Here is a 22,614-nt window from a genome sequence, read left to right on the forward strand (position 1 = left end):
CTTTCAAGGTAGAAGTTATTTCGGGCTGGGATACCAATGTATGGAGTTAACAATCCTCTGAAGTCACTCAGCTTTTTTGCGTGGTGTTACGGTATCACACTATTGGCACTGGTACTAAAGACAAAGGACAAGCAGCATGGACCAGTCCTCACTGAGCCATTCAGAGATGAGGGAGAACCTTGTGGGGAATTGAAAGGCAGGGGTGCAGTCAATGATGAAGGACTGTTGCAGGGCACATCACGAGAATGAAAAGAGTCCATCGCTCATTTCTAATCAATTTCCTGCAGAGAATATAATCTTTCAAAGCACCATCTTCTCTGGGGCTACCGGCATTTGGGAAGTATCTTTTTTCAGATCTGAAGTATCTCAATTTTATGTGATCTACCATCGCCACTGTCCCAAGGTTGATTGGGGAATGTGGGTGGTGGAAGGTTGAACTGCTTAGTACAGTGAAGTGAGGGTGACTCGTCGCTACTCTAGGCTACAAGGATGTGAGCAGAAATGGATATACATCGCAAGATAGCAATAACGTTGGTGAAGGCCAATGAAGACTCGTCCTCGCAGTTTCCAGCTTTGGTATAATCTGTCCCCGTGTCAGCCTACAGGGCTGTGAGTTGGCTTCTGGTTACATTTGCATTACAGAGAGCGAAGACTGTCCCTCACCCAAGGGTGAACCTCAGTCCTCTGTATCAGCATGTCCAGTGGAGGCCACGATGGAGGCAGGGGCAGCTTCTGAGGTATCTAAGTCTTGCTCTGACAGCATGCACTCTCCAAAAGGAAAAGAATAGAGATTCAACTTCCAGGTGGGGGAATTCGCGCTCTGAAGTGGATGCCTCGTAACTCCCTTCCACTTTGGTAAGATATGGAAAAGGTGGAGCACTCTCCTCCACATAAACATTTGTCCATTGTGAGCTTTCACACGATAAGGCCTCATCAAGTGATGTGTTCAGAACAGGAGCCTAGTTGGAAGCATGAAGCATCTGGCATTAAGGATGCAAGTCCTGATGTCTAGGGAGAGTCTAAGGTGCATGAGGTGAGCTGCCTTCTTCTGAAGGGAATCTCTTCATCCATCACCATTCCTGGGCCATTATCCTTCCATTGTTTCAATCTCTTGGTAATGAAAAGTGCTATTCCTTCATGCACACTGGAAAACACAGCACCCAATAATACACTGGAAAAAACACGACAAAGAATAGACCAGTTGTGAAACTACCAATTGTGCATACGCAGTGAAGATTCCAGGCGGAAGTGAAAGAGAAATGTAAACTAGACTAACAGAACATAAGAGAAACATTAGCATTAAAAATCCCAAATCGAGCATGGCAATTTATTTAATCCAAATAGAACATCACTCGCTAGAAATTCCAAACAATGAAAGCAGCACCACACAGTGAGGACTGACCTTAAGAAAAACATTACTGCAAAAGGAAATTTATTAGATAAAAAGTCTGGATAGAATCCACCGAAAGGGATTCAAATAACAGTCATTAATAAACTGTATAATCACATATTTCATGTAATAAACTTTGTCTACATAACATCCATATTGTGTAGACTATGAAACACTATTATGTGTTTCATACTGCATATTTTACACATAGTGGAAGGATTTTTGAATACACAAACTTTTCCCATTGACCTCGTATGGGCTTACCATAAAAAGCCCTATCTGGGCTTCCACAACATGGACACTAGAGTGTATATTCATGGATGAATTGATTCTTACTCTCCAAAATACATTCCTCACCTTAATGTCCAGGAGATCTTTGACAACACGGACGAAAACTTCAAACAAGAGTTACTTAAAATGATTCTGAATAATTGTCACTCTCAGATTAAGGCTTCCCCAATCAAACACAGACCAGAGACTATTCCCTACACATCAACTGGGCCCATTTATTAAATAGATTTCTGGCAGGCACTTTTTTAAAACCCCTTTTGAATCTTGTGGTTTTCGGCCACACTTAGGGAATCCCTCAGAGCACCACACCCTTAATATGACACCTATTTTTCAGATTTGAAAGCATGGGCTTTTTTCTATTATAATTACTACATAATTGTAGCACACCACCAATGTAGTATTCTTTGAATAAGTGCACCTTAATTTGTTTTAGCTTACTTCCTTTTCCAATTGTTATGTATTTTACATCAACCTTTTAATTTTATTTTACATAATGCTTGTATTTCTTTATACTTCTTTAGACACCTTAGTCATTTCCCTAAACATAAATATGGAACTTTGAGTCACTTTACATAAGCAAAGACTTTATATGACCCTTTAGTCACTACTCTAAACACACACACATAGGAATTTGGGTTTCTCTACATACATGAGTGACATTCAATATGGCACGCATGCGGAAAGCCCACTGCGCCCTTTCACAGTCTTGTTGAACCGAGACACTTAAAGATGTGCTCTACCGAAAAATTCTAGCAACCCTTGTATGCACAAATCCTCCTACTTTACAAATCATTCATAATTTCCATATTTTCATTGGGTTTGATCATTTTGTTTCACTCCTTCCGAATTTACAAAAATTATGCATTAATGTTTATTTATCTCTGGCAAAAGACCTCAGCGGATCTCAAATGGATTGGGCAACACAAACTGTTTTCAATACTGTATGGATTTACCAGGAAGACACACATTACAAAAAAAGAAAAGCAGTTTAAGGAGCCCCAACTAAACTTTTATATAATTATGAATCCACGCACTTACGAAGAATGTTTGAAGAGAAGAGCATACTTTGTGCTGAGTAACCGATACATGAAGGAATTCCAACTTTCATTAACAAGAGATTGCAAGAAGAGAAGGCTAAGTGTGCAGGAATGGTGAAGCATGAAGGGACTCATGCAATTGTGTGTTCCAGGGACAGGAGCTACTGCGTCAGAGCACACCTAGAAAGGAGTAAAATACCCTAATGATGACATAACAAATGGAGTATAACTTGTGGGGATACTTATCTAATTGCACATTTGGAGGATCTCAAGTTTTGAACAGAAGAAAAGAAAACAAGATATCTTTTAGTACAGGAACAACCGGAGGTCACTTGGTTCATACAACTGTCCTGTTCGATTCATTGTGTGTTATTTCTAGAACCTACCCTGTGTACTCGCTAGTTCTATACACATTTGTTGTTGACAAACTTGTCCTTCCGCTGATAGCAGCAGTGGTGACTTGGTTTCTGAAGGGTCGCTGGTTGTCTTCTCATATGCTAGTCAGCAGGAGCGGTTCTAGGACCATTGTCTAAATTAGGAGCAATCAACCTTTCTAGCTGGTACAACCCAACATGTCATTCACATGGTGTTTATGCCCACTACAGCATACAGCAATGGTTCAATCCACTTGAGTCCCCGGCTCTGTACACTGTTAGCGATGACATTTCGCTTCCACTTAAAAAGTATTCCACTTCAGTGCCAAGGCTACTGAAACAAATCTCTGCTTTTATTTCACTTGTTTTTAGTAGTCGTTTTTTTTTTATTATTATTTTTGCGAAACAGCTTATTTTTTTACTTTTTGTGCAAATATGCGGAATTCACATTTAGAAGGCTGCAGTTTTACTTTGTACTACTTTTAAACTTTTCATGCTGTTGCATGCGTTTGCAAAGAAAAAACTAAAGACAATATTGCAAGCTTGCCAAGGTCAGACTTATTGGCTTTGCCAATCCTTGCCAAGTATTGTAGTAGAACTGTACTTCGAGTGATCTAAATCCCTAACTGTCAAATTGATAGCAGTTCGTGAATTGACATCACAAACACATTTTTCAGACAATATATGGAGTACAAAATCTGCCTCAAGCAATTTTCCTCATCACCAGCTCCTCCATGAAGTCACCGCAGTCGGTATAACAAAGAGGTAATAACTGAGGAAAAATATAAAATGTGCAATCAAACTCTGAGGAGGCGGTTTCAAATGCAGATGTGGGATGAGCAGTACAGCCCTAAAGGAACAAATCCAGCAGTGAGTGACACAAAGACATTGCATTCCCTGCTTCTTCAGAACCCATCAGATGGTAGGAATCCGACTCAAAGACCATTGATGCTTGAGAAACAGGAGCGGCTACATATGCAGGCCAATGCGTCGTAAGAAAACAACAACCAAGTCAATTCTGGAAAGATCAACACAACATTTGCAATATTCACTTTACCTAGAGATCAGAGGAGCATTCTGCAGAGAAGCTGCCACAGGGGGCAGAAGAGACTTCCCTTTAGGCACTTAAGAGACATACCTTGTTGGAAGAGGGACAGCGTGACTGAGGAGACAAGGAGGAAGAGTGCCTTGATGGGTGGGAAGTGGGCGGGCTCGTGAGCAAAGATGTGCACCAGCTGAAAGAGTAACAATACCACTGGTTACTACACAACACATGAGCACACCACTTCCACAAAGTAATACAAACTAATAACTAATTCCATAAAGACATCCACTGCCAAGTACATTCCCTACCTATTCACCACTCACACACGTTAATGTAAGCAAATCAATGAGGACAGTCCAAGGCTAAAGGCCACTCAAACAAGGTAATGTAGAAGATTCAATGGGGACATTCCAAGGTGGACAAACGAGATGATGCATGCAGTTTCAATGGGGACATTCCAAGGTGGACAAACGAGATGATGCATGCAGTTTCAATGGGGAGATTCTTCACCGGGGAGATTTCCGATCCGCATCGCTGCTCACACAAGGCATTTAATATGAACTCCTTTCGTACTTCCTTCATCAGGGACCATCCAAGTCTAGAAACTGCTTGCACAAGGTAATACAAGCTCATTCTATTGATACATAATCCACCACCGACATTCCAAGCCTAGACACTGTCCAAATAAGGTTGTGTATAAAAGTTTGACTGGGATTTGCTAGACAGCGGAGATTTCGTAAGCAGACCACCACTCAAACAAGGTAATGCATCTAGAGGCAAAAGGAACTCTTCACCGGGGCATGCCTAGAATAGACTGCTCACAAACTATAATACAGGCATCTTCCATTGGTACATTTTTCACTGTGGACATTCTAAGCCTACTGGACACACCCCAAACAATATGATGTACACAGACTAGTGGGGGACATCCTTCACTTGGAACAGTCAAAGGCTAGACAATGCTCATACAAGGTAATGCTAGCTTATTCCATTTGGACCATAAAACTTTACTAGACACTGTCCAAACAAGGTCATGCATGTAGATTCGATGGGTACATCCTTCACTGAGGTCATTCCAAGGTTAAACACTGCTCACACAGCTTCACGGAAGTACAGTCACAAGGGACATCCAACACCAGGGACATTCCATGCTAGACATCACTTGCACATGGGAATACAACCGTTTTGGGCTACAATTGGAGAGGTCCCTCTCCTCCTATACATGGCTAGTGCACGGGGCGTGGCAGAACTCAGTCTGCAGAAACAGCCAGCACGGTTGCTGTTCAGGCTCATTGCACCTCTCTCCTTGGCCATTTTTACTTTTATTTCATGGTATTTTACTTATATATATCTTTATTCTTCTTTTTCTTTTGTCCGGTCCTGTCCAGGACCAAAATGGCCGAACTCTGCTTCACTGTGGCTAAATCTAAGAGATAGGAAAATAATTAAAAGGTTTTGAGTACTGACAGTCTAGACTGGAAAGTGAAAGAGGACTGTCAGCCTAGAGTGGTCTGCTGCGCTCAAAGAGACGACCATCTTGAAACATCTGCCATTACAGATTTGTGTTCTGAAACTTTGAGAAAAGCCACCAATTTTCCGGGCAATTTAGTCCACTTTCACAGTCTGGAATTGGAAGGGGAAAGTAACTCTCTGATAAACTGGCGAAAGCGCACTCCACCAACATGGCAGGATCATGCCTAAAAACAGCAGGCATAAACCCCCAACCTCACGAGGGCTGCAGCTAAAACCTTTAAGCACAATCTTTTGAGAAAACACCCAGAGACACCGATTTCTGATCCATCATTCAACATAAAAAAGGCATCATTGTATATGACCTGATAATCTTCACTAGAAAAATAGAAATTTGTCAGGCAACCTTAATAAAATGATTAAACACACAAGAAACCAGAAATATTCTGCATATCAGCAAACTAAGGATCGCACCCCTCACACGACCTAGGAGCAGATCTAAACATAACAATCTATAAAAATGGCACAGTACTGATTCAAGTGGCTAACAAGGATCTAAAGAAATTTGATGACAACATCACCAATCTGAAAGAGCAGGTACTTAGTAACACTCCCACATGACTTACTCAGCACCCGGGCACCCAATCCAATTCACCGCCAAGCAATCTTAGCACCAGAACAGACACGAGGACAGCACAAGAAACCCAGCTATCTAAGCTCATTTCAACGAGGTTAGAGCCTCAGGACAGCAAACAACAGCACTCAGAGGTCAATCAACCATGACTCGGGAATAGCTGCTTAACACCTATGCTTAAAGATAGGTTTGTCCCTATACCTCCAATCATGATGTCCAGTCGACACAACTCCGGGTTGCAACCACCAAAAAGCTTACAGGTCTATGGTCAACCCATCGTCTAAACAACATAGCAAACCTGTGCCTCTAACCGCAACAACCATAAATTCTACATCTACTACCCTCTCAGCACCAGTTACCCAGATAACCCAGAGTGTATCACTGATCTCCACCAATGGTCCTATGTATCTATCAGAAGAAGAAACTTTAGCCTTACTACTATCCTACGAATCAACACCCGAGGCCTCTAGTCTCCTGGGTTTGGGAGGCAAAAAAAAATTTTAACGGTCAAAATCAACATGGATAGAACTCCCATTCTAAAAAACAGAAAGTTAAACATCGATAACCTGAAGAGAGTTCTGCTAACCTCCTCCAATCAGGACTCAAATCCTGAGAACTCCTTGACCACCTAATGGAAATCATCACTGCAAACGCTTCCCCACAATTAAAAGATTTATTCCTGGGGGACTCCAATCTGCATTGCGAGGATCAATATAAATCTTGTCTTTTAATTCTTCTAACCTTTCATCTGCGTTTGACACCGTAAACCATGATAAATTGCTAGATCGACTCGGAAGCAGAATGGGACTGTCTGGTACTGTCCTCGAATGGTTTAAATCTTTCTTGGAGTATAACGAACAAAGATTTTTAGTTGATCAAAAGCTATCATAGCCATCCCCTATTACGATTGGTGTACCGCAAGGATCAACTCTTCCCTAAACTCTCTTTAACCTCCACATGGAACCTCTGGCTGAGAGACTGACACGCCAACATCTTGTTTCATATGTATGCTGACGACACAGAGATTTACATTAATGTCTCGTCACTGGAGGGGAACAAGTCAATGAATTAAGCGCTAAAGATGACCATTCAATGGCAACAAGTAATCAGCTTAAACTAAACGAGCAAAATACTGAATTCTTAATACCCCCATCCCCCCAAAATCTCTGAAATAAAGGAATGGACCACACTGATCACCACACTTAACTGCACCACTAGACAAGAACCTGAACATGCGAAACCACATCAACTTGTTGGCTAAAAACGCCCAATACCACCTGAGTTGTCTTAGAAAACTGAAACCCTTCTCAGAAACGTCAGACCTCAAAATGGCGGTTCGGGCGCTGGTCATCGCGCGGATCGAATACGGCTGTTCAACTCTATCTGGCCTGTCCAAGATCTCAACAGCTCCACTAAAAGCCTGTCTCAACGCAGCCGAAAGACTCATAACTGGATGGGGAAAATGTTATCACATCTCTCCGCACTTAAAAGCTCTGAAATGACTACCATACGGAGCCAGAGTACAACTTAAAAAGGCCTGTATCACACATAAGGCACTACACTCAAAAACACCGGCATACCTTGCCCAGAAAGTGATAATATCCGGAGGAGGCAGGTACTCCAGAGGCGCAAAAGATCTTGTGATGAAGCCGCCGCTCTTCCAGAAGAAGAAAACATACAACAGAGCTTTCTCAGGCGCCGAACTCAGAATCTGGAACTCGCTACCGCCAAACATTAGAAGAATACCATTCCATTCAAAATTCAAGAAGGAGGCTAAGATCTTCCTAGTGGGAAAATTCCTACCATAACTCTTTACAAAGAATCAACTAATTCGTCTGTCGATCGATTCATTTTTCTGTTCGCTACAGATTACCAATCATGGGGCCCCTCAACGACTTCCTGAATCGATACGTATTGGGATCTAGACAGTCTTTTTCTTGGGCCCCCTATCTCGTTAAGCTACTGAGATGAGCGCTCAGCTAAACTTTGAACTCTGAATCTTTTGATGGTAAAAGAAAAGTTGTGATTTGACGTATTCGGTCAGTCTCAGATATTATTGTAAGTACTGAGAACTTTTACTGTCCACTGTTTAATATTATTCTTCATGCGTAAGTTTATGTTGCTTGCAATTGGTTGCATTCGGGACCACTATATATCTGTTAAGCGCTCTGACACCCAACGGGTCATGTTCACGCTATATAAAACATGAAATAAGGAAAATGCTACTTACCAGTATGCATCTGTTCTTGGCATGTAGAGCTGCAGATCCACACACTGAGCATAGATCGCCATCGGGTGTTGGGCCCGGATGTTTGCACTTGTTTTTGTCTTGGAAAAGTCTTTGGAAGTCACGAGATATGCGACTCCTCCTTTGGATCATAGTGCGCATGTGCATCGGCTCCATCCTTAGATTTTGTTTTTCGCCAGCAGGGAAGTGCTGGAGTTTTGTAAGCAACAGAAAAGATGCCCATGTATGCTGTATCTAAATAAGATAGTACTGGAACAGATAGAGGTAGCCGGGGAGGCGGGTGGGTGTGTGTGGATCTGCAGCTCTACATGCCAAGAACAGATGCATACTGGTAAGTATCATTTTCCGTTTGAGGCATATGAGCTGCAGATCACACACTGAGCATAGATTGTATAGCAGTACCCGTCCCTAGCGGCGACCACCAGTATCTGTTGCAGTAGTTTGAAATAGTGTTTTGAGTACAGCCTGGCCCAAACTAGCTTGTTGTTTTGTTTGCACATCTACACAATAGTGCTTTGTGAATGTGTGCTGTGTAGACCACGTAGCTGCTTGCAGAGGTCATCTAAGGGAGTGTTCACTAAAAATACCATTGAAACCCCCATCTTTCGGGTAGAGTGGGCTTTAGGAGGAACGTTTTGCTTTGTGATAGCAAATCTGTATGCATTTGACAATCCACCTTGCTATCCCAGATTATGATATGGCGTTGCCTTTATGTGTTGGTGAGAAGGACACAAAAAGTTGTTTTGTCTTACGAAAAGATTTTGTCCTTTCAATGTAATAAAGCAGTACTCTTAACATCTAGAGTGTGAAGAGCTCTTTCTGCGACTGTTTGGGGTTGCGAGAAGAATACTGGCAACTCTACAGACTGATTGAGGTGGAAGGGAGAAATAACCTTAGGGAGAAATTTTGGATTGGTTCTGAGAACCACTTTATGATGGAGTTGTAAAAAAGGATCTTGAATAATTAGTGCCTGTAGCTCACTGACTCTTCTAAGGGAAGTAATAGCCACTAGGAAAGCAACTTTCCATGTTAGAAATTGTATCTCGCATTTGTGCAGAGGTTCAAAGCGAGGGCCCATTAGTCTTGTGCGAACTATGTTTAGATTCCACACAGGTGAGGGTGGTACCCTGGGAGGAATTATTCTTTTGAGGCCTTCCATAAACGCCTTGATGTCAGGTACCCTGAAGAGCGACAAGTGTTGTCTATTTTGTAGGTAGGCTGCTATGGCAGCGAGATGTAACCTAATAGATGTGTACGCTAAGTTACACCTTTGGAGATGCAGTAGATAACCTATGATGTGTTGAATAGACACATCTAAAGGATTGATGGTGTTGTTGTGACAATATATCACAAATCGTTTCCACTTGGCTGCATAGCAGGCTCTTGTGGTGGGGCGTCTAGCTTCTCTGATAACATTGATACAGTCAGGGGGAAGGTTCAGGTAACAAAACTCTAAGACCTCAGGAGCCAGATCGCTAGGTTGAGCTGGGCAGGGTCCGGGTGTCTGATCTCTCCACGGTTCTGGGTTAAGAGGCGTGGGTAGAGGTGGTTTTTGGTGCGGGACTACGGATAGTTCCAGTAATGTGGTGTACCACGGTTGTCTGGCCCATGTTGGAGCAACTAGGATGAGAGTCAATGAGTGTTGCTGCAGTTTGCGCACCACCAGTGGAATGAGTGGGAGAGGCAGAAAAGCGTACGCAAATCTGCCTGACCAATTAATCCATATCGCATTGCCTTTGGACAATGGGTGTGGATATCTGGCGGCAAAGCTTGGGCATTTGGCGTTTTCATGTGTGGCGAAGAGATCTATGTCTGGTTGCCCCCACATCTGAAAAAATGGTTGAAGAACTTGCGAATTAAATTCCCACTCTTGAATCTGTTGCGTTTGACGACTTAATAGATCGGCTATGTTGTTCTGGACTCCCGGAACATGTTGGGCTACGAGAAAAATGTTCTGAGGAATAGCCCATCTCCATATGCTTTGCGACAGTTGCGAGAGCTGTAGGGAGTGTGTCCCGCCTTGTTTCTGTATATGACATGGCTGTCATGTTGTCGGTGCGGACTAGGACAGCCTTGCCCGATATGTTTCTGGAATGCCTTTAGGGCTAGGAATATGGCTAGTAACTCCCGGTGATTGATGTGGAGTAACTTTTGTTGAGGCGTCCACCTGCCCTGCATGGTGTGATGTAACAGATGAGCTCCCCAGCCGGAGAGCGAAGCGTCCGTTGTTAACACAATCTGTGGAACTGGCTCGATGAACGGTTGCCCTTTGGAAAGGTTGTTGGTGTTCCACCACTGCAGAGAGCGATGCGTGCGACCGTCCACCAACACCAGATCTGTCAGCTGACCTTGAGTCTGGTTCCACTGACATGCCAAACATTCCTGCAGGGGACGCATCTGGAGTCTTGCATGAGGTACTATGAATATGCAAGAGGCCATCATCCCTATCAACTGCATGAACACTCGAGCTGTAAGAGTGTTATGAGGCTTTGTATGCTTGCTATCCTGGCTGGGCTGGGATATGCAAGTGCTTTTGAGGTGTTGATTATGGCACCGAGGTACTGTTGTTTGTGGGACAGTTGTAGGTGAGACTTTGCGTGGTTTACTGTAAACCCTAAGTTGTGGAGTAGTTGGATTGTGGCGTGAGTGCGATGTACACACTGATTTTATGACTTGGCTTTTATGAGCCAGTCGTCTAAGTATGGGAAGACGTGGATGTGCTGTCTTCTTAGGTGAGCCGCAACAACCGCCAGACACTTGGTGAATACTCTGGGTGCTGTAGTGACTCCGAATGGGAGTACCTTGAATTGGTAGTGCTGACCGTCCACTACAAACCTGAGATATTTCCTGTGAGAGGTGTGAATGGGAATATGAAAGCAGTCATGCTTGAGATCTAGAGTGACAAGGAAATCGCCTTGTGAGAGAAGAGGAAGGACCTGTTGAAGCGTGACCATGTGAAAATGGCCTGATTGTATGTACAGGTTTAGGGGTCTGAGGTCTAAGATAGGTTTCAGAGAGTAGTCCTTCTTTGGGATGAGGAAGTATAGGGAGTAAACTCCTATGTTTTGCTGAAGCAGGGGTACTGGTTCTATTGCATGTTTTTGTAGGAGGCGAAATTACCTCCTGCTTTAGCAGTGATAAATGTTCTGATGACATTGGGCGCGGTCTGGGTGGTATGTTTGGGGGGTAGAGGTGCGTTCTAGACAATATCCTGATTGAACGATTTGTCTCACCCACCTGTCTGTGGTGATGTTGTTCCAGACAGGTAGGAAATATAGCAATCTTCCCCCAACTGGAGTGGAATGGTCCGGGGAGTGGAGGGAAGTCATTGGGTAGGGGTGGAGGCAGAGCGAGTATTGTTGGTCTTGCCTCTACCTTTGTTATTGTTGCCTCTGTAGCCTCCTCTTTGATAACCTCTGGTGAATGTGGTCTTAGTGGGAGTCTTATAAGACGTGGAGTGGTTGTCAGAGGAGTAGCCTCTGGAGGTGCCCCTGTAAGAGGAGCGACGAAAGGAACGTCTGGGAGCTTGCGATTGCAAGGCTCCCATTGATTTAGCCGTGTCAGTGTCTTTTTTCATCTTTTCTAGAGATGAATCCATGGCAGGCCCAAATAGATGTTCCTGATCAAATGGCTGGTTAAGGATGGAAGTTTGTACTTCAGGTTTAAAACCTGAAATGCGTAGCCATGCATGTCTACGCAGAAGGACACTTGTGTTGATGGCTCGGGAGGCGGTGTCTGCCACATCTAGAGCGCAACGAATGGAGGTGTTTGATGAGCTTACCCTCTTGTATGAGGTCGTTGGCTTTGGTTTTGTATTTGTCAGGAAGGTGTTGCAATAGGGTCTCTAGCTCATCGTAGTGTGCCCTATCGTATCTGGCTAACAAAGATTGAGTGTTGGCAATGCGCCATATATTAGCTGCTTGTGACGCTGTACGTTTACCAGAGGCGTCCAAGAGTTTTGACCCCTTGTCGGGAGGTGGAGCGTCCCCTGACGTTTGTGAGTTAGCCCTCTTTCTGGCATTGGAGACCACTAAGGAATCCAGCGGTATTTGGCCCTTAATGTATATAGGGTCTGCTGGGGCAGATTTGTATTTCTTCTCTATCCTGGGGTTAATAACCCTAGCCCTAACAGGATCTTTGAACAACTTAGGTGCCTGTTTTATTATCCCATTTAACATAGGGAGAACGGAGGTGGACCTTTGTGAAGTATCAAAAGTGTCCATTAAGAAATTCTCTTCCACAGGGTCTGTATGTAATTGAACCCCTGTGGAATTCTGCAGCTCTGTGAACGAGCTGGGTGAAACCTATGGTATCCTCTGGAGGGGAGGTCTAGAGGGGTAGATGTCGTCCTGTGGTACATTAGGGACATCTGGTGTATTGTAACCGTCCCAGGGGTCTGGGGTATAAGGCGGACTACGATCCCCTAGCGTTGTCTGCACCCTCCCCCGTGTCATCAGAGGTGTCATCATCGTCCACTGGTGGAGGAGATGGTGTAGGAGAGTGGTGTGGTGGGGGAAGTGGAGGAGGAGGTGGAGAAGGGAGTCTGAGAGGAAATGTTGCAATGTCTCTCTTCTTAGGTGGAGATGGAGCCGGTAGAGGCGTGTCCATTGGTCTCTTCTTGGAACTGAGAGTCAGTTGACATATTTTTGGGCCTCTTAGAAGAGTTTTTTGGGTGGGATCTGGTTTAAAAAGCTCTTCTGGTGGAGGCTGGTGTTTTGGCGTCAACTTTTTTGGTTCCGAGGGCTTGCGTGGCACCGAATCTGGGGTGGATTTGTGCTCTTTTGGCTTTGAACCGTGAGATTTTTTTGTCTCTGTAGGAGCCTGCGGAACCGGTTGTTTTTTCGGTTCTGATGGTTTTTTCGGTTCCAAAGGTTGAGAATGTGAAGTTTTCGGTAGTGTCTTTTTACTCGGTTCCGACAACTTTTTCGGAGTCGAGGGGTCGGTGCCTGTTGGTTTCGGTGCCGAGTGCGTGGAAGTGGAGGCAGTGGTCGGCACAGAGATGGAGGAAGGTTTCTTTTTCGGTGCCGGGGTTTAGGTTTCAGCACCGATGTCAGGCTGACTCGATCCAGAGTGGCCTGAAGGCTTAGTTGTCAACTTCTTTGCTGGGCCCGAAGGCGGGGCGTGAGAAGTATTGTCTCGGTGTGCACCTGGGCTCGAAGGTGAAGGTGTTACCGAAGCCTTTTTCGGTGGTGGGGGAGGAGGTCGGGTCGACGTCACTACTTACGACCCGCTGGCCCTGGAGTGATGCCTTCGAGGTCGGAAGTCATCGGCTTCGGAGGCACTGATGGGGCCATCTTCGACCCGCTCCTGTTCTGGTACATCAACGCCCTCCTGGAAGATTTCGTCAGGAATGGATGTCGACGAGCGAGCCATTGTTCTTCGAGCACGACGATCCGGAATGATTTTCTTGGAGTGTAAGGAGGCGCAAGCTGGACAGTCTCAGGCCTCGCGCTCCGGTGAAAGGCAGAGGCTACACACCTCATGAAGATCTGTGTGTGGGAATTTCGACCCACATTGAGGACACTTCTTAAAAGGAGTCCTTTCCATGAGCCAGATGTTATGGCCTAGGTAGGCCCGAAGGCCTTCGTCGATGACCAGAATCGAGGACTTCGATATTGAAGAGATGTGCGACTACTAGGGATCGCGATCAAAACAATACCGGAGAAAGGGTGAAGGATTGCGCGTCGAAAGTTGGATCGGTAACGGCACCGAACTGGAGGGCGATAAACACATCCGAGCCCCATGGCGAAAAAAACAATCTGAGGATGGAGCCGATTCCCATGCACACTATGATCCAAAGGAGGAGTCCCCCATCTCGTGACTTCCAAAGACTTTTCCAAGACAAAAACAAGTGTAAACATCCGGACTCAACACCAGATGGCGATCTACGCTCAGTGTGTGATCTGCAGCTCATATGCCTCGAACATAAATAAACACAAAGTTATTTAATTGGAACATACTTTAAAGGAGAAATTCAGTGCATGAACACCACTCAAGTAAAGTAATACATGCACATTGAATGGGGCATCCTTCACCAGGGACATTCCTAACAGTGATATTTCCACAAGTGACAGATGCGTACACCATGTGCACACCACCTCCGCTGACACTGCTCCCACAAGATAATACATGTAGATTCAAAGGGCTATCCTTCTCTGGGGACATTCTAGGTCTTGGCACTGTTCATACAAAAGAAGCCCCTTATAGGGCCAGAAAACGTCTTGCTTATACTCACATGGACTGGAACTTTCATACTAGGATATAGGAGGCAGAAGTGATGGGCGTCAGGCCACCCTGCCACCTTCATCCGGTTGGATCTTTTCTGCAGCCTTTGATGCACTAGCCTTAAGAGACACGTTGACTACTCAGGGCGAGGGCTTGAGATTGATTTGCTCCTTCTCCTCAAGAAGGTGCCGGTAGGTTCAGATGGCACATTTTACTTCCCCCTTCTTCCTATCAACAGATCAGCTCCCTGATTCACTGCCGTTCTAGCATTAGTTTGAAAATTCTCAATGATTTCTCTATCCCCAGATGATTGCACCATGAACTGCAGTGTAAAATGCGCAATGTACAGTGACGAGACCCAGATTGTGCTGAAGAAAACAACTCAGGTTATCAAGTTACAGGTTTATCACAATGGTGGAGTGGTCTGAATGGAGACAAACACTCTTAATGGAGACAAGATGGAGTTCCTGCTGTGGGCTGTAAGTCCCTATAGTTTTCTGGGTAGAGAATCATTCTAATTTGATTGAAGTACTTGTCTTTTAAAAAGTGAAGCATTTAATGTGCAATCAAATATTCACTCTTGTTAGTGCTGTTTCTTGCATTTAAGTGTCTGACCATCTCCTTGAGTAAGCACTGACTGCTCTGAAAGAGTCAATTACTAAAAGGGAGAATGCGCTTATCCAGTTTGGGACCCCAGGACACGAGTGGCGAACATATTTGATTGTTACAATTGCAGTCCACTCTGCTCTGATTGCCCCGGGGCCCCAGGGGCAAGATTTCACACTTTAGGTATCCGGATCTCATTTCTGAGCCATCCAGAAACCAAGCCACTTATGTCATTTTCAGTTTAAAGAGATACAGTCACGTCTGGAACAGTGATCACAACTGGACTTACAGACAGTAATCCAATGTGGATAACTGAAACTTGTATTTCTTTTTTGGACGGCCATCTGCATTCAGCACACACTTATTTCAATTGAATCCAATTTCATCAACTCTCAAGTACCAAAACATTTGAGTAAGGACCTCAAAAAGACCAACCCAAGATTCGGGTAGGTCTGTAAGAGCAGCGGTAGCTAAACTGTTACACTGTCTCCCACTACGTATCCATTAAGACCTCACAGAGGTCATTTGTAAACAGAGTAACAGAGCTACCGGGCAAATCAGGAATGCACCGGATGTGAGAAGAGCAAACGCCAGGTGTGTGTCCCTTGCGTCCATTTCACAAGCTAAGAGATGGTGGGCGTTATCACAGAGGACGGCCAAAATAGTGAGCCCAACTCAGAGCAACATTCGGGCCACCCGTCGTACACATATGAGATACAGTAAAAAATGACAACTGCACACCGTCAACTAGGTCTAAGAGCACTGATAACACAAGCTTTACCTGGCGAGTAAGGTCTAGGGCAGAGGCTTGTGGGATTGTGCTGTACATCTGGCCCAGCATCTCGCACAGCTGCGGCACCATGGGAGCAAAGTCGTCAAGGAGTGTCTTTACTGATTTTTCAAAGATGGCGCAGACAGACTGCAGTGACAAAGGAAAGATGAGATTAGAAACAGAGAACAATATCATGGTAGCACGGGCGGAACAGCAAGTACCATCCCACAGTCTTTCAATGCTCCTTCAGAGTAAACTTTTGCTTGCATCAACCTCCCATCAGGGGTCAACCAACTAGCACATTGCTTCAAACACTAACAGTCTACCCATAATGCTTGCGCAACAGAGACCATGGATACCCTCAATGACAACATAAGTGTCCGAGAACACCCTATTTGTATGTTTAGTGAAGAACCTGTGCAACTTATGGAAGAAAGATGTATATATAGCACTCAAACTCTGGATAATCCAAACACCGGGCCGTGGAATGGAATGAGAGGGCATCAAATGGCGGGTCTATCTATGCACCATCATTGGCAAAACTCTCAGAGTGAATGGAAGCGTTGAGAAACTTTCTGCTGAGCAACCACATAGAGAAGTGCTGTGAAAACTGGATCCACACTACACAGAGAACGAACACTGGGCTGGAGGAACCTGTACACAATTACACCGTGAAATGTGATAGGCTTGTCCCAGATTATACAGTGACATGGCCCTGCAGGAGGGTACAATGCAATAGTGGACAGTCCTGTTCCTGATTACATTGTCGTAGATCCCAGATTAGGCCGAGTTAGGTGTAGTGCTCTATAGTTGGACTATGGGAGGGAGGGGAGCTTTACTGCACTTTGGAAGATGAGGATTACAATGCAGAACATAAGATATCACTCCCCTATTTTACTAAAATAACTGAGGGGTCTGGGCCTGTATACACCGTGGGAGGTGCAGGATCTGTTCTTGGTTAAACTGGAACAGTTGAGGAGTCTGCCCATTACTATACTGTGGCATATTATTATTCTGTCTCTTATTATATTCTGTAAGGTCTGAGATGTCTCCTTTATTACACTGCTATAAGTGAGGGGGGGTCTGCCCTGTATACATGGTAGTAGGTAGGGGTCTCTTGTTGGTTTTACTGTGAGTTGAGGCTGTGCTTTATCATATTGTAGCCGATAAATAATCTGTCTCTTATTATATTCTGGACGGTCTGGCGTTCTTCCCTTATTACACTGCTATAAATAAGTGAGGGGGTCTGCCCTGTATACATGGTAGTAGGTGTGGGGCTCTCTTGTTGGGTATACTGTGAGAGCTGAGGCTGTGCTTTATTATATAGTCTCAATAAACATTCTGTATTTTATTATATTATGGAAGATCTGGGGTCTCTCTCATTACACAACTATAAGTCATGGGTCTGGCTCTGTATACACATGGTAGCAGGTGTAGCGGTCTCTACTTGAGTAGACATATCTGTACACATGTATGTGGTATTTGTGTAGCACATACCTAGCCACAAGGCTGCAGAGCCCTGTACAGCGCCATGAGTAAATATAGTCAGCAAGTGATGAGAGGTGAAGATGGGGTCTGAGAGTGGTTGTGGACTGTCACTTCGTCATGATGTAGTGCACTTCAAAGAGGAGCATCTGCAGCTGTAGCCTAACTTCCAAGAGGGTTGGGGCAGACTGATGGATAGATCCCACTGCAGATCCTTGATGCACAGATGGAAAGCATCTCCTGCCTTGCTTTTTCTTTTACACTTCGCTGTTGGTGTCCTGGCTCGAGTGTGCAGAGAGTCACAGGAGATGGTGAGTGTGTCAGCCAGGTAAGCAGGCCTGCCAGTCGTGATGGTATTGTAAATGATGTATATAATGTGGGCTGGCAAGGGTAGCCAGTAAAGTTCCATCAGGGTGGGTGTGGCCATATTTCTTCAGGCTGGTGATGAAACATGCAGTCTGGAAACATGCAGTGTAGGATGCACCTACCAGGAGTCACTGTGGCACCTAAGAAGCAGTTCTGAAGTTGTTTTGTGGGAGGCGGGGTTTTACATTCTGTGATAGAGAAAGCTTGCTTTCTTGGTATACTGTGAGAGTTTAAGAGTCTGTCAATACTACAATGGGGCAGATGATTATTCAATTAAGTTACTTATATTTGGCAACACTATTTCTGGTGCATTCACTAAGCACATATTCCTCACCTCATGAATCTCCCTAAGAGCCAGTGACAATACAAAATTGGCCTCTATCGCTATTTCTTCCACCTCCAGATGTGTCAACACAGATTCCGGAGATGCATATAATGACACCTCTGCGGGCTGACTGAAGTTTTTTTTCAGAGCATCTTTTAATGGGCTCCATGAAACCAAATAAAACAAGATACAAGAATGATGTAACCATTTCAGATAAACGATAGATGAAGATCTACTGAACCACATCCAGGTCTAGCACCACTTATGGTATAAATGAGGACTCCTGCTAAGTTCCTTCGCCATGGTGTTGATCGATACCAGCAGGTGATTGATCAGGACGGAAGTCCTGTGAAGAGCGAGCTACTACTAGAGGCTAACAGCCTCCAGACAAGGAGCACAAGATCCAACACCGCCCTGCAGCTACACTACTAAGTGAGGACTGTGTTAGTCATCAGCACCTGGACCAACTATCCACGGATCGAAGTAAGAAGGGGTTTCAGGGCCAAACTAATGACCTACAGCTCCAGCTCCAGACGACTGATAGGACGGAGCTGCTCAGGAGTCAGAGGACAATGATCTGTACATGGTGCAGGTCACTGAAACCCATCCCAAAGATGACACTTCTGTCACTACTGCGAGTCATGGGCAAGGTGAATAGCGTGCCTCAAGTCAGTTTGGCAAACAGCATGCAAAATCCACCACTGAAGCTCCTGAGATGCTTCATCCGAAAAGTGGTGTTGGCAGATAGCCACCCCCAGTGTTGGCTTCAATGTTAATGAAGGATCCACTGGAGACCCGCCCACACCAACAAACATAAGCCCAGGGGGGCTTCTGGGGAGGGCCCAGATGCCCAGTAAGTCTCAGAACTATAAAGGCAAGAACAGACATCGCCTGAATGCCCTGGAATCATTAAAAGGTTAGAGGTCTTCAAGGCCACTGTGTCCAGAACAGATGACCCCAATCCTCTCCATTGGTGCAAAATGGGCTTTTGACTTGATAACGGTGAATCCCAGGGAAGACACTGGCAACACCATTGTCTGAAGGTGGCCTGAGATTAGATGAGGCAAGCTCAACTTCAGCAGCCAGAGCACAATGTACAATAAATAATAATGTTGCAGCTCTTAGAAGGAATTTAGCAGCTGCTGTATGGCAGGAGTACATTGACCAGAAAGACAATTATGCTACAAGAAACTTGGGCCGTGGAACCTCCACATAAAGTAGGCTACAAAACATTTAGTAAATGTGCTATCCCCTCTGTTAGAGGGAGGCCTTCAGGAGGCCTCTGTATTTGGGTAAAGGTTACTCTTGGTCTAGAGGTTCAATTAATCGATATATGTTCAGAGGATATCCTTGGAATAAAATGTTATATACCCGATAAAAAGGAAGTCTACATAATAAATATATACTCTAGATCATATTTAATAAGTAAACAATGGACGGTAATTGAGCAGCTAGATAACTTCTTAAGTACGATTGAGGTAAGAGCACTCAAAATTGTGGGAGGCGATTTCAACCGCAGATACGAACCTGTGGTGGGGCTAGAAAATATCTTTAAGGAAGAAGATTGGCCAATAACATTCCACTCCTGGCCAGCCAGTCAGTAGTGCCATGCACAGTCGCGGCTGCCCAGTTACTGAGATTTGTTTCGGGACACTGCTTGAGAGCCTGCAATGGCCATTTACCATCAGACAGCCCAGCAGCACACACATTTACTAGGCAGAACATAAAAAGCCACCTAGATTATATAATGATCTCAGTCGAGCTTTGGCCAATGGCCATTGACCTAAAAGTCGAAACTAAAGTAGAGAGTGACCGTTATCTATTATGTCTGACATTGACAGCTGAACTTTTCCATTCTGCCACCCTGGGAATAGGGGAATTTGATAATGGAATTATAGATCCACTTGTAAGCAACAACAGGAGAGCTTTAAAGTGGCCTTCGACAGGGAATAACCCAGTGGCTATCAAAAAGATCTGACATTTTCGTAGATAGGGCTTTCCCGTACGTAGATGTCCCTGTATCAGACATTCCAATAATGGATATCCACTGCAAATTAGTTAAGGACTTGGTACCCATACTAAGTAAAATCCCGAAGAAAGCTAACAATGCAATTACGGTGGCGGCTGAGCTGAAAAACCCATGGTACAATAAAGCATGTCGTACTGTAAAAAGTGAGCTCATTGCGTCTTCTAAAACTCCAAACACAGTGGCCTTAAGGGAAAAAAGGGCAGAGTATAAGCAACTGTTAACCTCCGCAAAGAAAGAATGAGAGACGAACATTTGGGACGAATTATTAGTAGCAGGGAAAGCAAAAGACCAAGTTGGCTTCTGGAGGCTAATCTCAAAGGGCAAAAAAAATGGTAGATGTAGTAGGGACCTTTTCTTAGACGCTAATACTTGGATAACACATTTTTCTAGTCTCTACTCTTCTTCCCCAAATGACATTGACTTTTGCTCAATGAGTTACGAAACTACACTAAACACTGCACCTTTATCCTTTAGCTTAAAGGAAACCCTCACAGCCATAGATGCACTAAAGCCAGGAAAGGCGCCCGGTCCCGATAAAATGCCTGGAGACCTATGGAAGCATGATAAAGGTGTGTGGGGGCCCTATATTAATTTGTTGTGTAATTCTCTTGCTTCAGGCGCTCCACTACCTGAAACCTGGAAAGGGGCAGAGATCACGACTATTTTTAAGAAGGGTGATCGGCATAACCCAACTCACTACCGACCAATTAGTCTTATCGATGTTTTGCAGAAGGTATACGCCAGGCAAATTTTAAACAGACTGATTGAATGGATTGAGGAACATAACATTTTATCACAGTATCAGGCAGGTTTTAGAGTGAAGACTGGCACGATAGACCAGGTTTTTAGATTCCTTTGTATAGCCTGGAAATATATATTATTCAGGAAGGGACATCTGTATATCGCCTTTGTGGACCTAAAAGCAGTGTTCGATCTTGTCCCCAGGAATCTCCTGTGGAAGTCCTTAAAGGACCAAGGGGTCGAGGGGGAAATTCTTTTACAAATTATAAGGCTACATGAAGACAACTGGGCAAAGGTCCGATGGGGTTCACGAAGCGAACTAACTGAACCAATTAGGGTTAACAGGGGTTTAAGACAGGGGTGCGTTCTAGCTCCGACTTTATTTTCTTTATATGTTAATGACATCCCTGATTATCTCTTGGGATGTGATCATGATTCCCCCAGGCTAGGAGGGCTGCCTGTACCGGCACTCCTCTTTGGGAAATTAAAATCGTATCATCGGCAAACACCAAAGGGTCTCCAAAGTTTAATAAACTAATTTGGGAAATACTGTGAAGCCAAGGGGTTAGAAATAAATCCCAGTAAAACAAAATATATGTCAATTAACCCACACAAAACTTTTAAGAAAAATTTAACTGCGGACAATCAAAAAATCAAGTTTGTGCACGATTTTAATTATTTAGGTATTACCTTGGATTCAAAATTGACCTGGAGGCCCCAGTTAGAAAAAAGTAGAACTATACTCCTCCAGAACACATTCCCATTAATCAGGAAAATCGAAGGTAGTACATCCAAAGCAATTTCACCCGCTCTTGAAGTGTATAAATATAAAGCACAATCTGCTTCATTGTACGGGGCAGAGCTGTGGGGTCCTGCGGTGAATGGAACATTCCAGGTGGGTGAAAATAGTTTTCTTAGAAAAATATTAAGTTTGCCCAAACGAACACCACTGACTCCTGTATTGATGGATTTAAATTTTAATCGTGTGGATGACCAGGCTAACCTTAGACCATTGTTGTTTTGGGTTCGCTTATGGAGTACAGAGGAGCTTATTCACTACAGGGATGGTCTTGTAGAAATTCTTGGTCTAAATGAAGGTGTAGGTTTCCTTGGTTAAAGCACATTCACGATTGTTTTTTTAAATTGGGATTAAGGCATTACTGGGATGAGCCGTCCGACTTGACATCTGCCTCAAAAAAACTCTTAAAGGAAACCTACTGGTCTTTTATACATGAGTCCGTGTCCCATTCTCCTAGGGTTGGGCCATTAACCACACGGTTCCTCCAAATGAAAATAGCTTGGAATTTTGAACCCTTAATGGATGAAATACAGCTACAATTAGCTAAGTCCTTATACCTTAAATATCGCTATGGTATCCTACAAATAAAGGCAAACACAGTAAAATGGTCGCTGGGCAAGGGCGAGGAGGACAGATGAGTTTCGTGTGATATAGGTGCAATGGAGAACGAGACATCTGCTGTTCTTCTGTCCGGCCTATGCGCGCTGCAGGAATAAATAGATAAAACCTATTTGCCGGTTGCTTGGTACTAGATCCTGCCTTGAAGCAGAAAGACTA

General features: G+C 44.3%; 1 protein-coding gene across 2 annotated transcripts in view; it reads right to left on the reverse strand.

Moving 5' to 3' along the window:
- Positions 1–22,614, reverse strand: part of IPO13 (importin 13) — a 560,046-nt gene that overhangs the window by 125,640 nt on the left and 411,792 nt on the right. For both annotated transcript variants that reach the window (XM_085602928.1, XM_085602929.1), the window contains 2 exons: positions 16,102–16,239; positions 4,231–4,327 (listed from right to left, as the gene is read on the reverse strand). In XM_085602928.1, coding sequence (XP_085459054.1) covers positions 4,231–4,327; positions 16,102–16,239 — 235 coding nt within the window. The remainder of the gene's footprint in view (positions 1–4,230; positions 4,328–16,101; positions 16,240–22,614) is intronic.

This window comes from Triturus cristatus, chromosome 4_2 (assembly GCF_964204655.1).
Source record: "Triturus cristatus chromosome 4_2, aTriCri1.1, whole genome shotgun sequence".
NCBI lineage: Eukaryota > Metazoa > Chordata > Amphibia > Caudata > Salamandridae > Triturus > Triturus cristatus.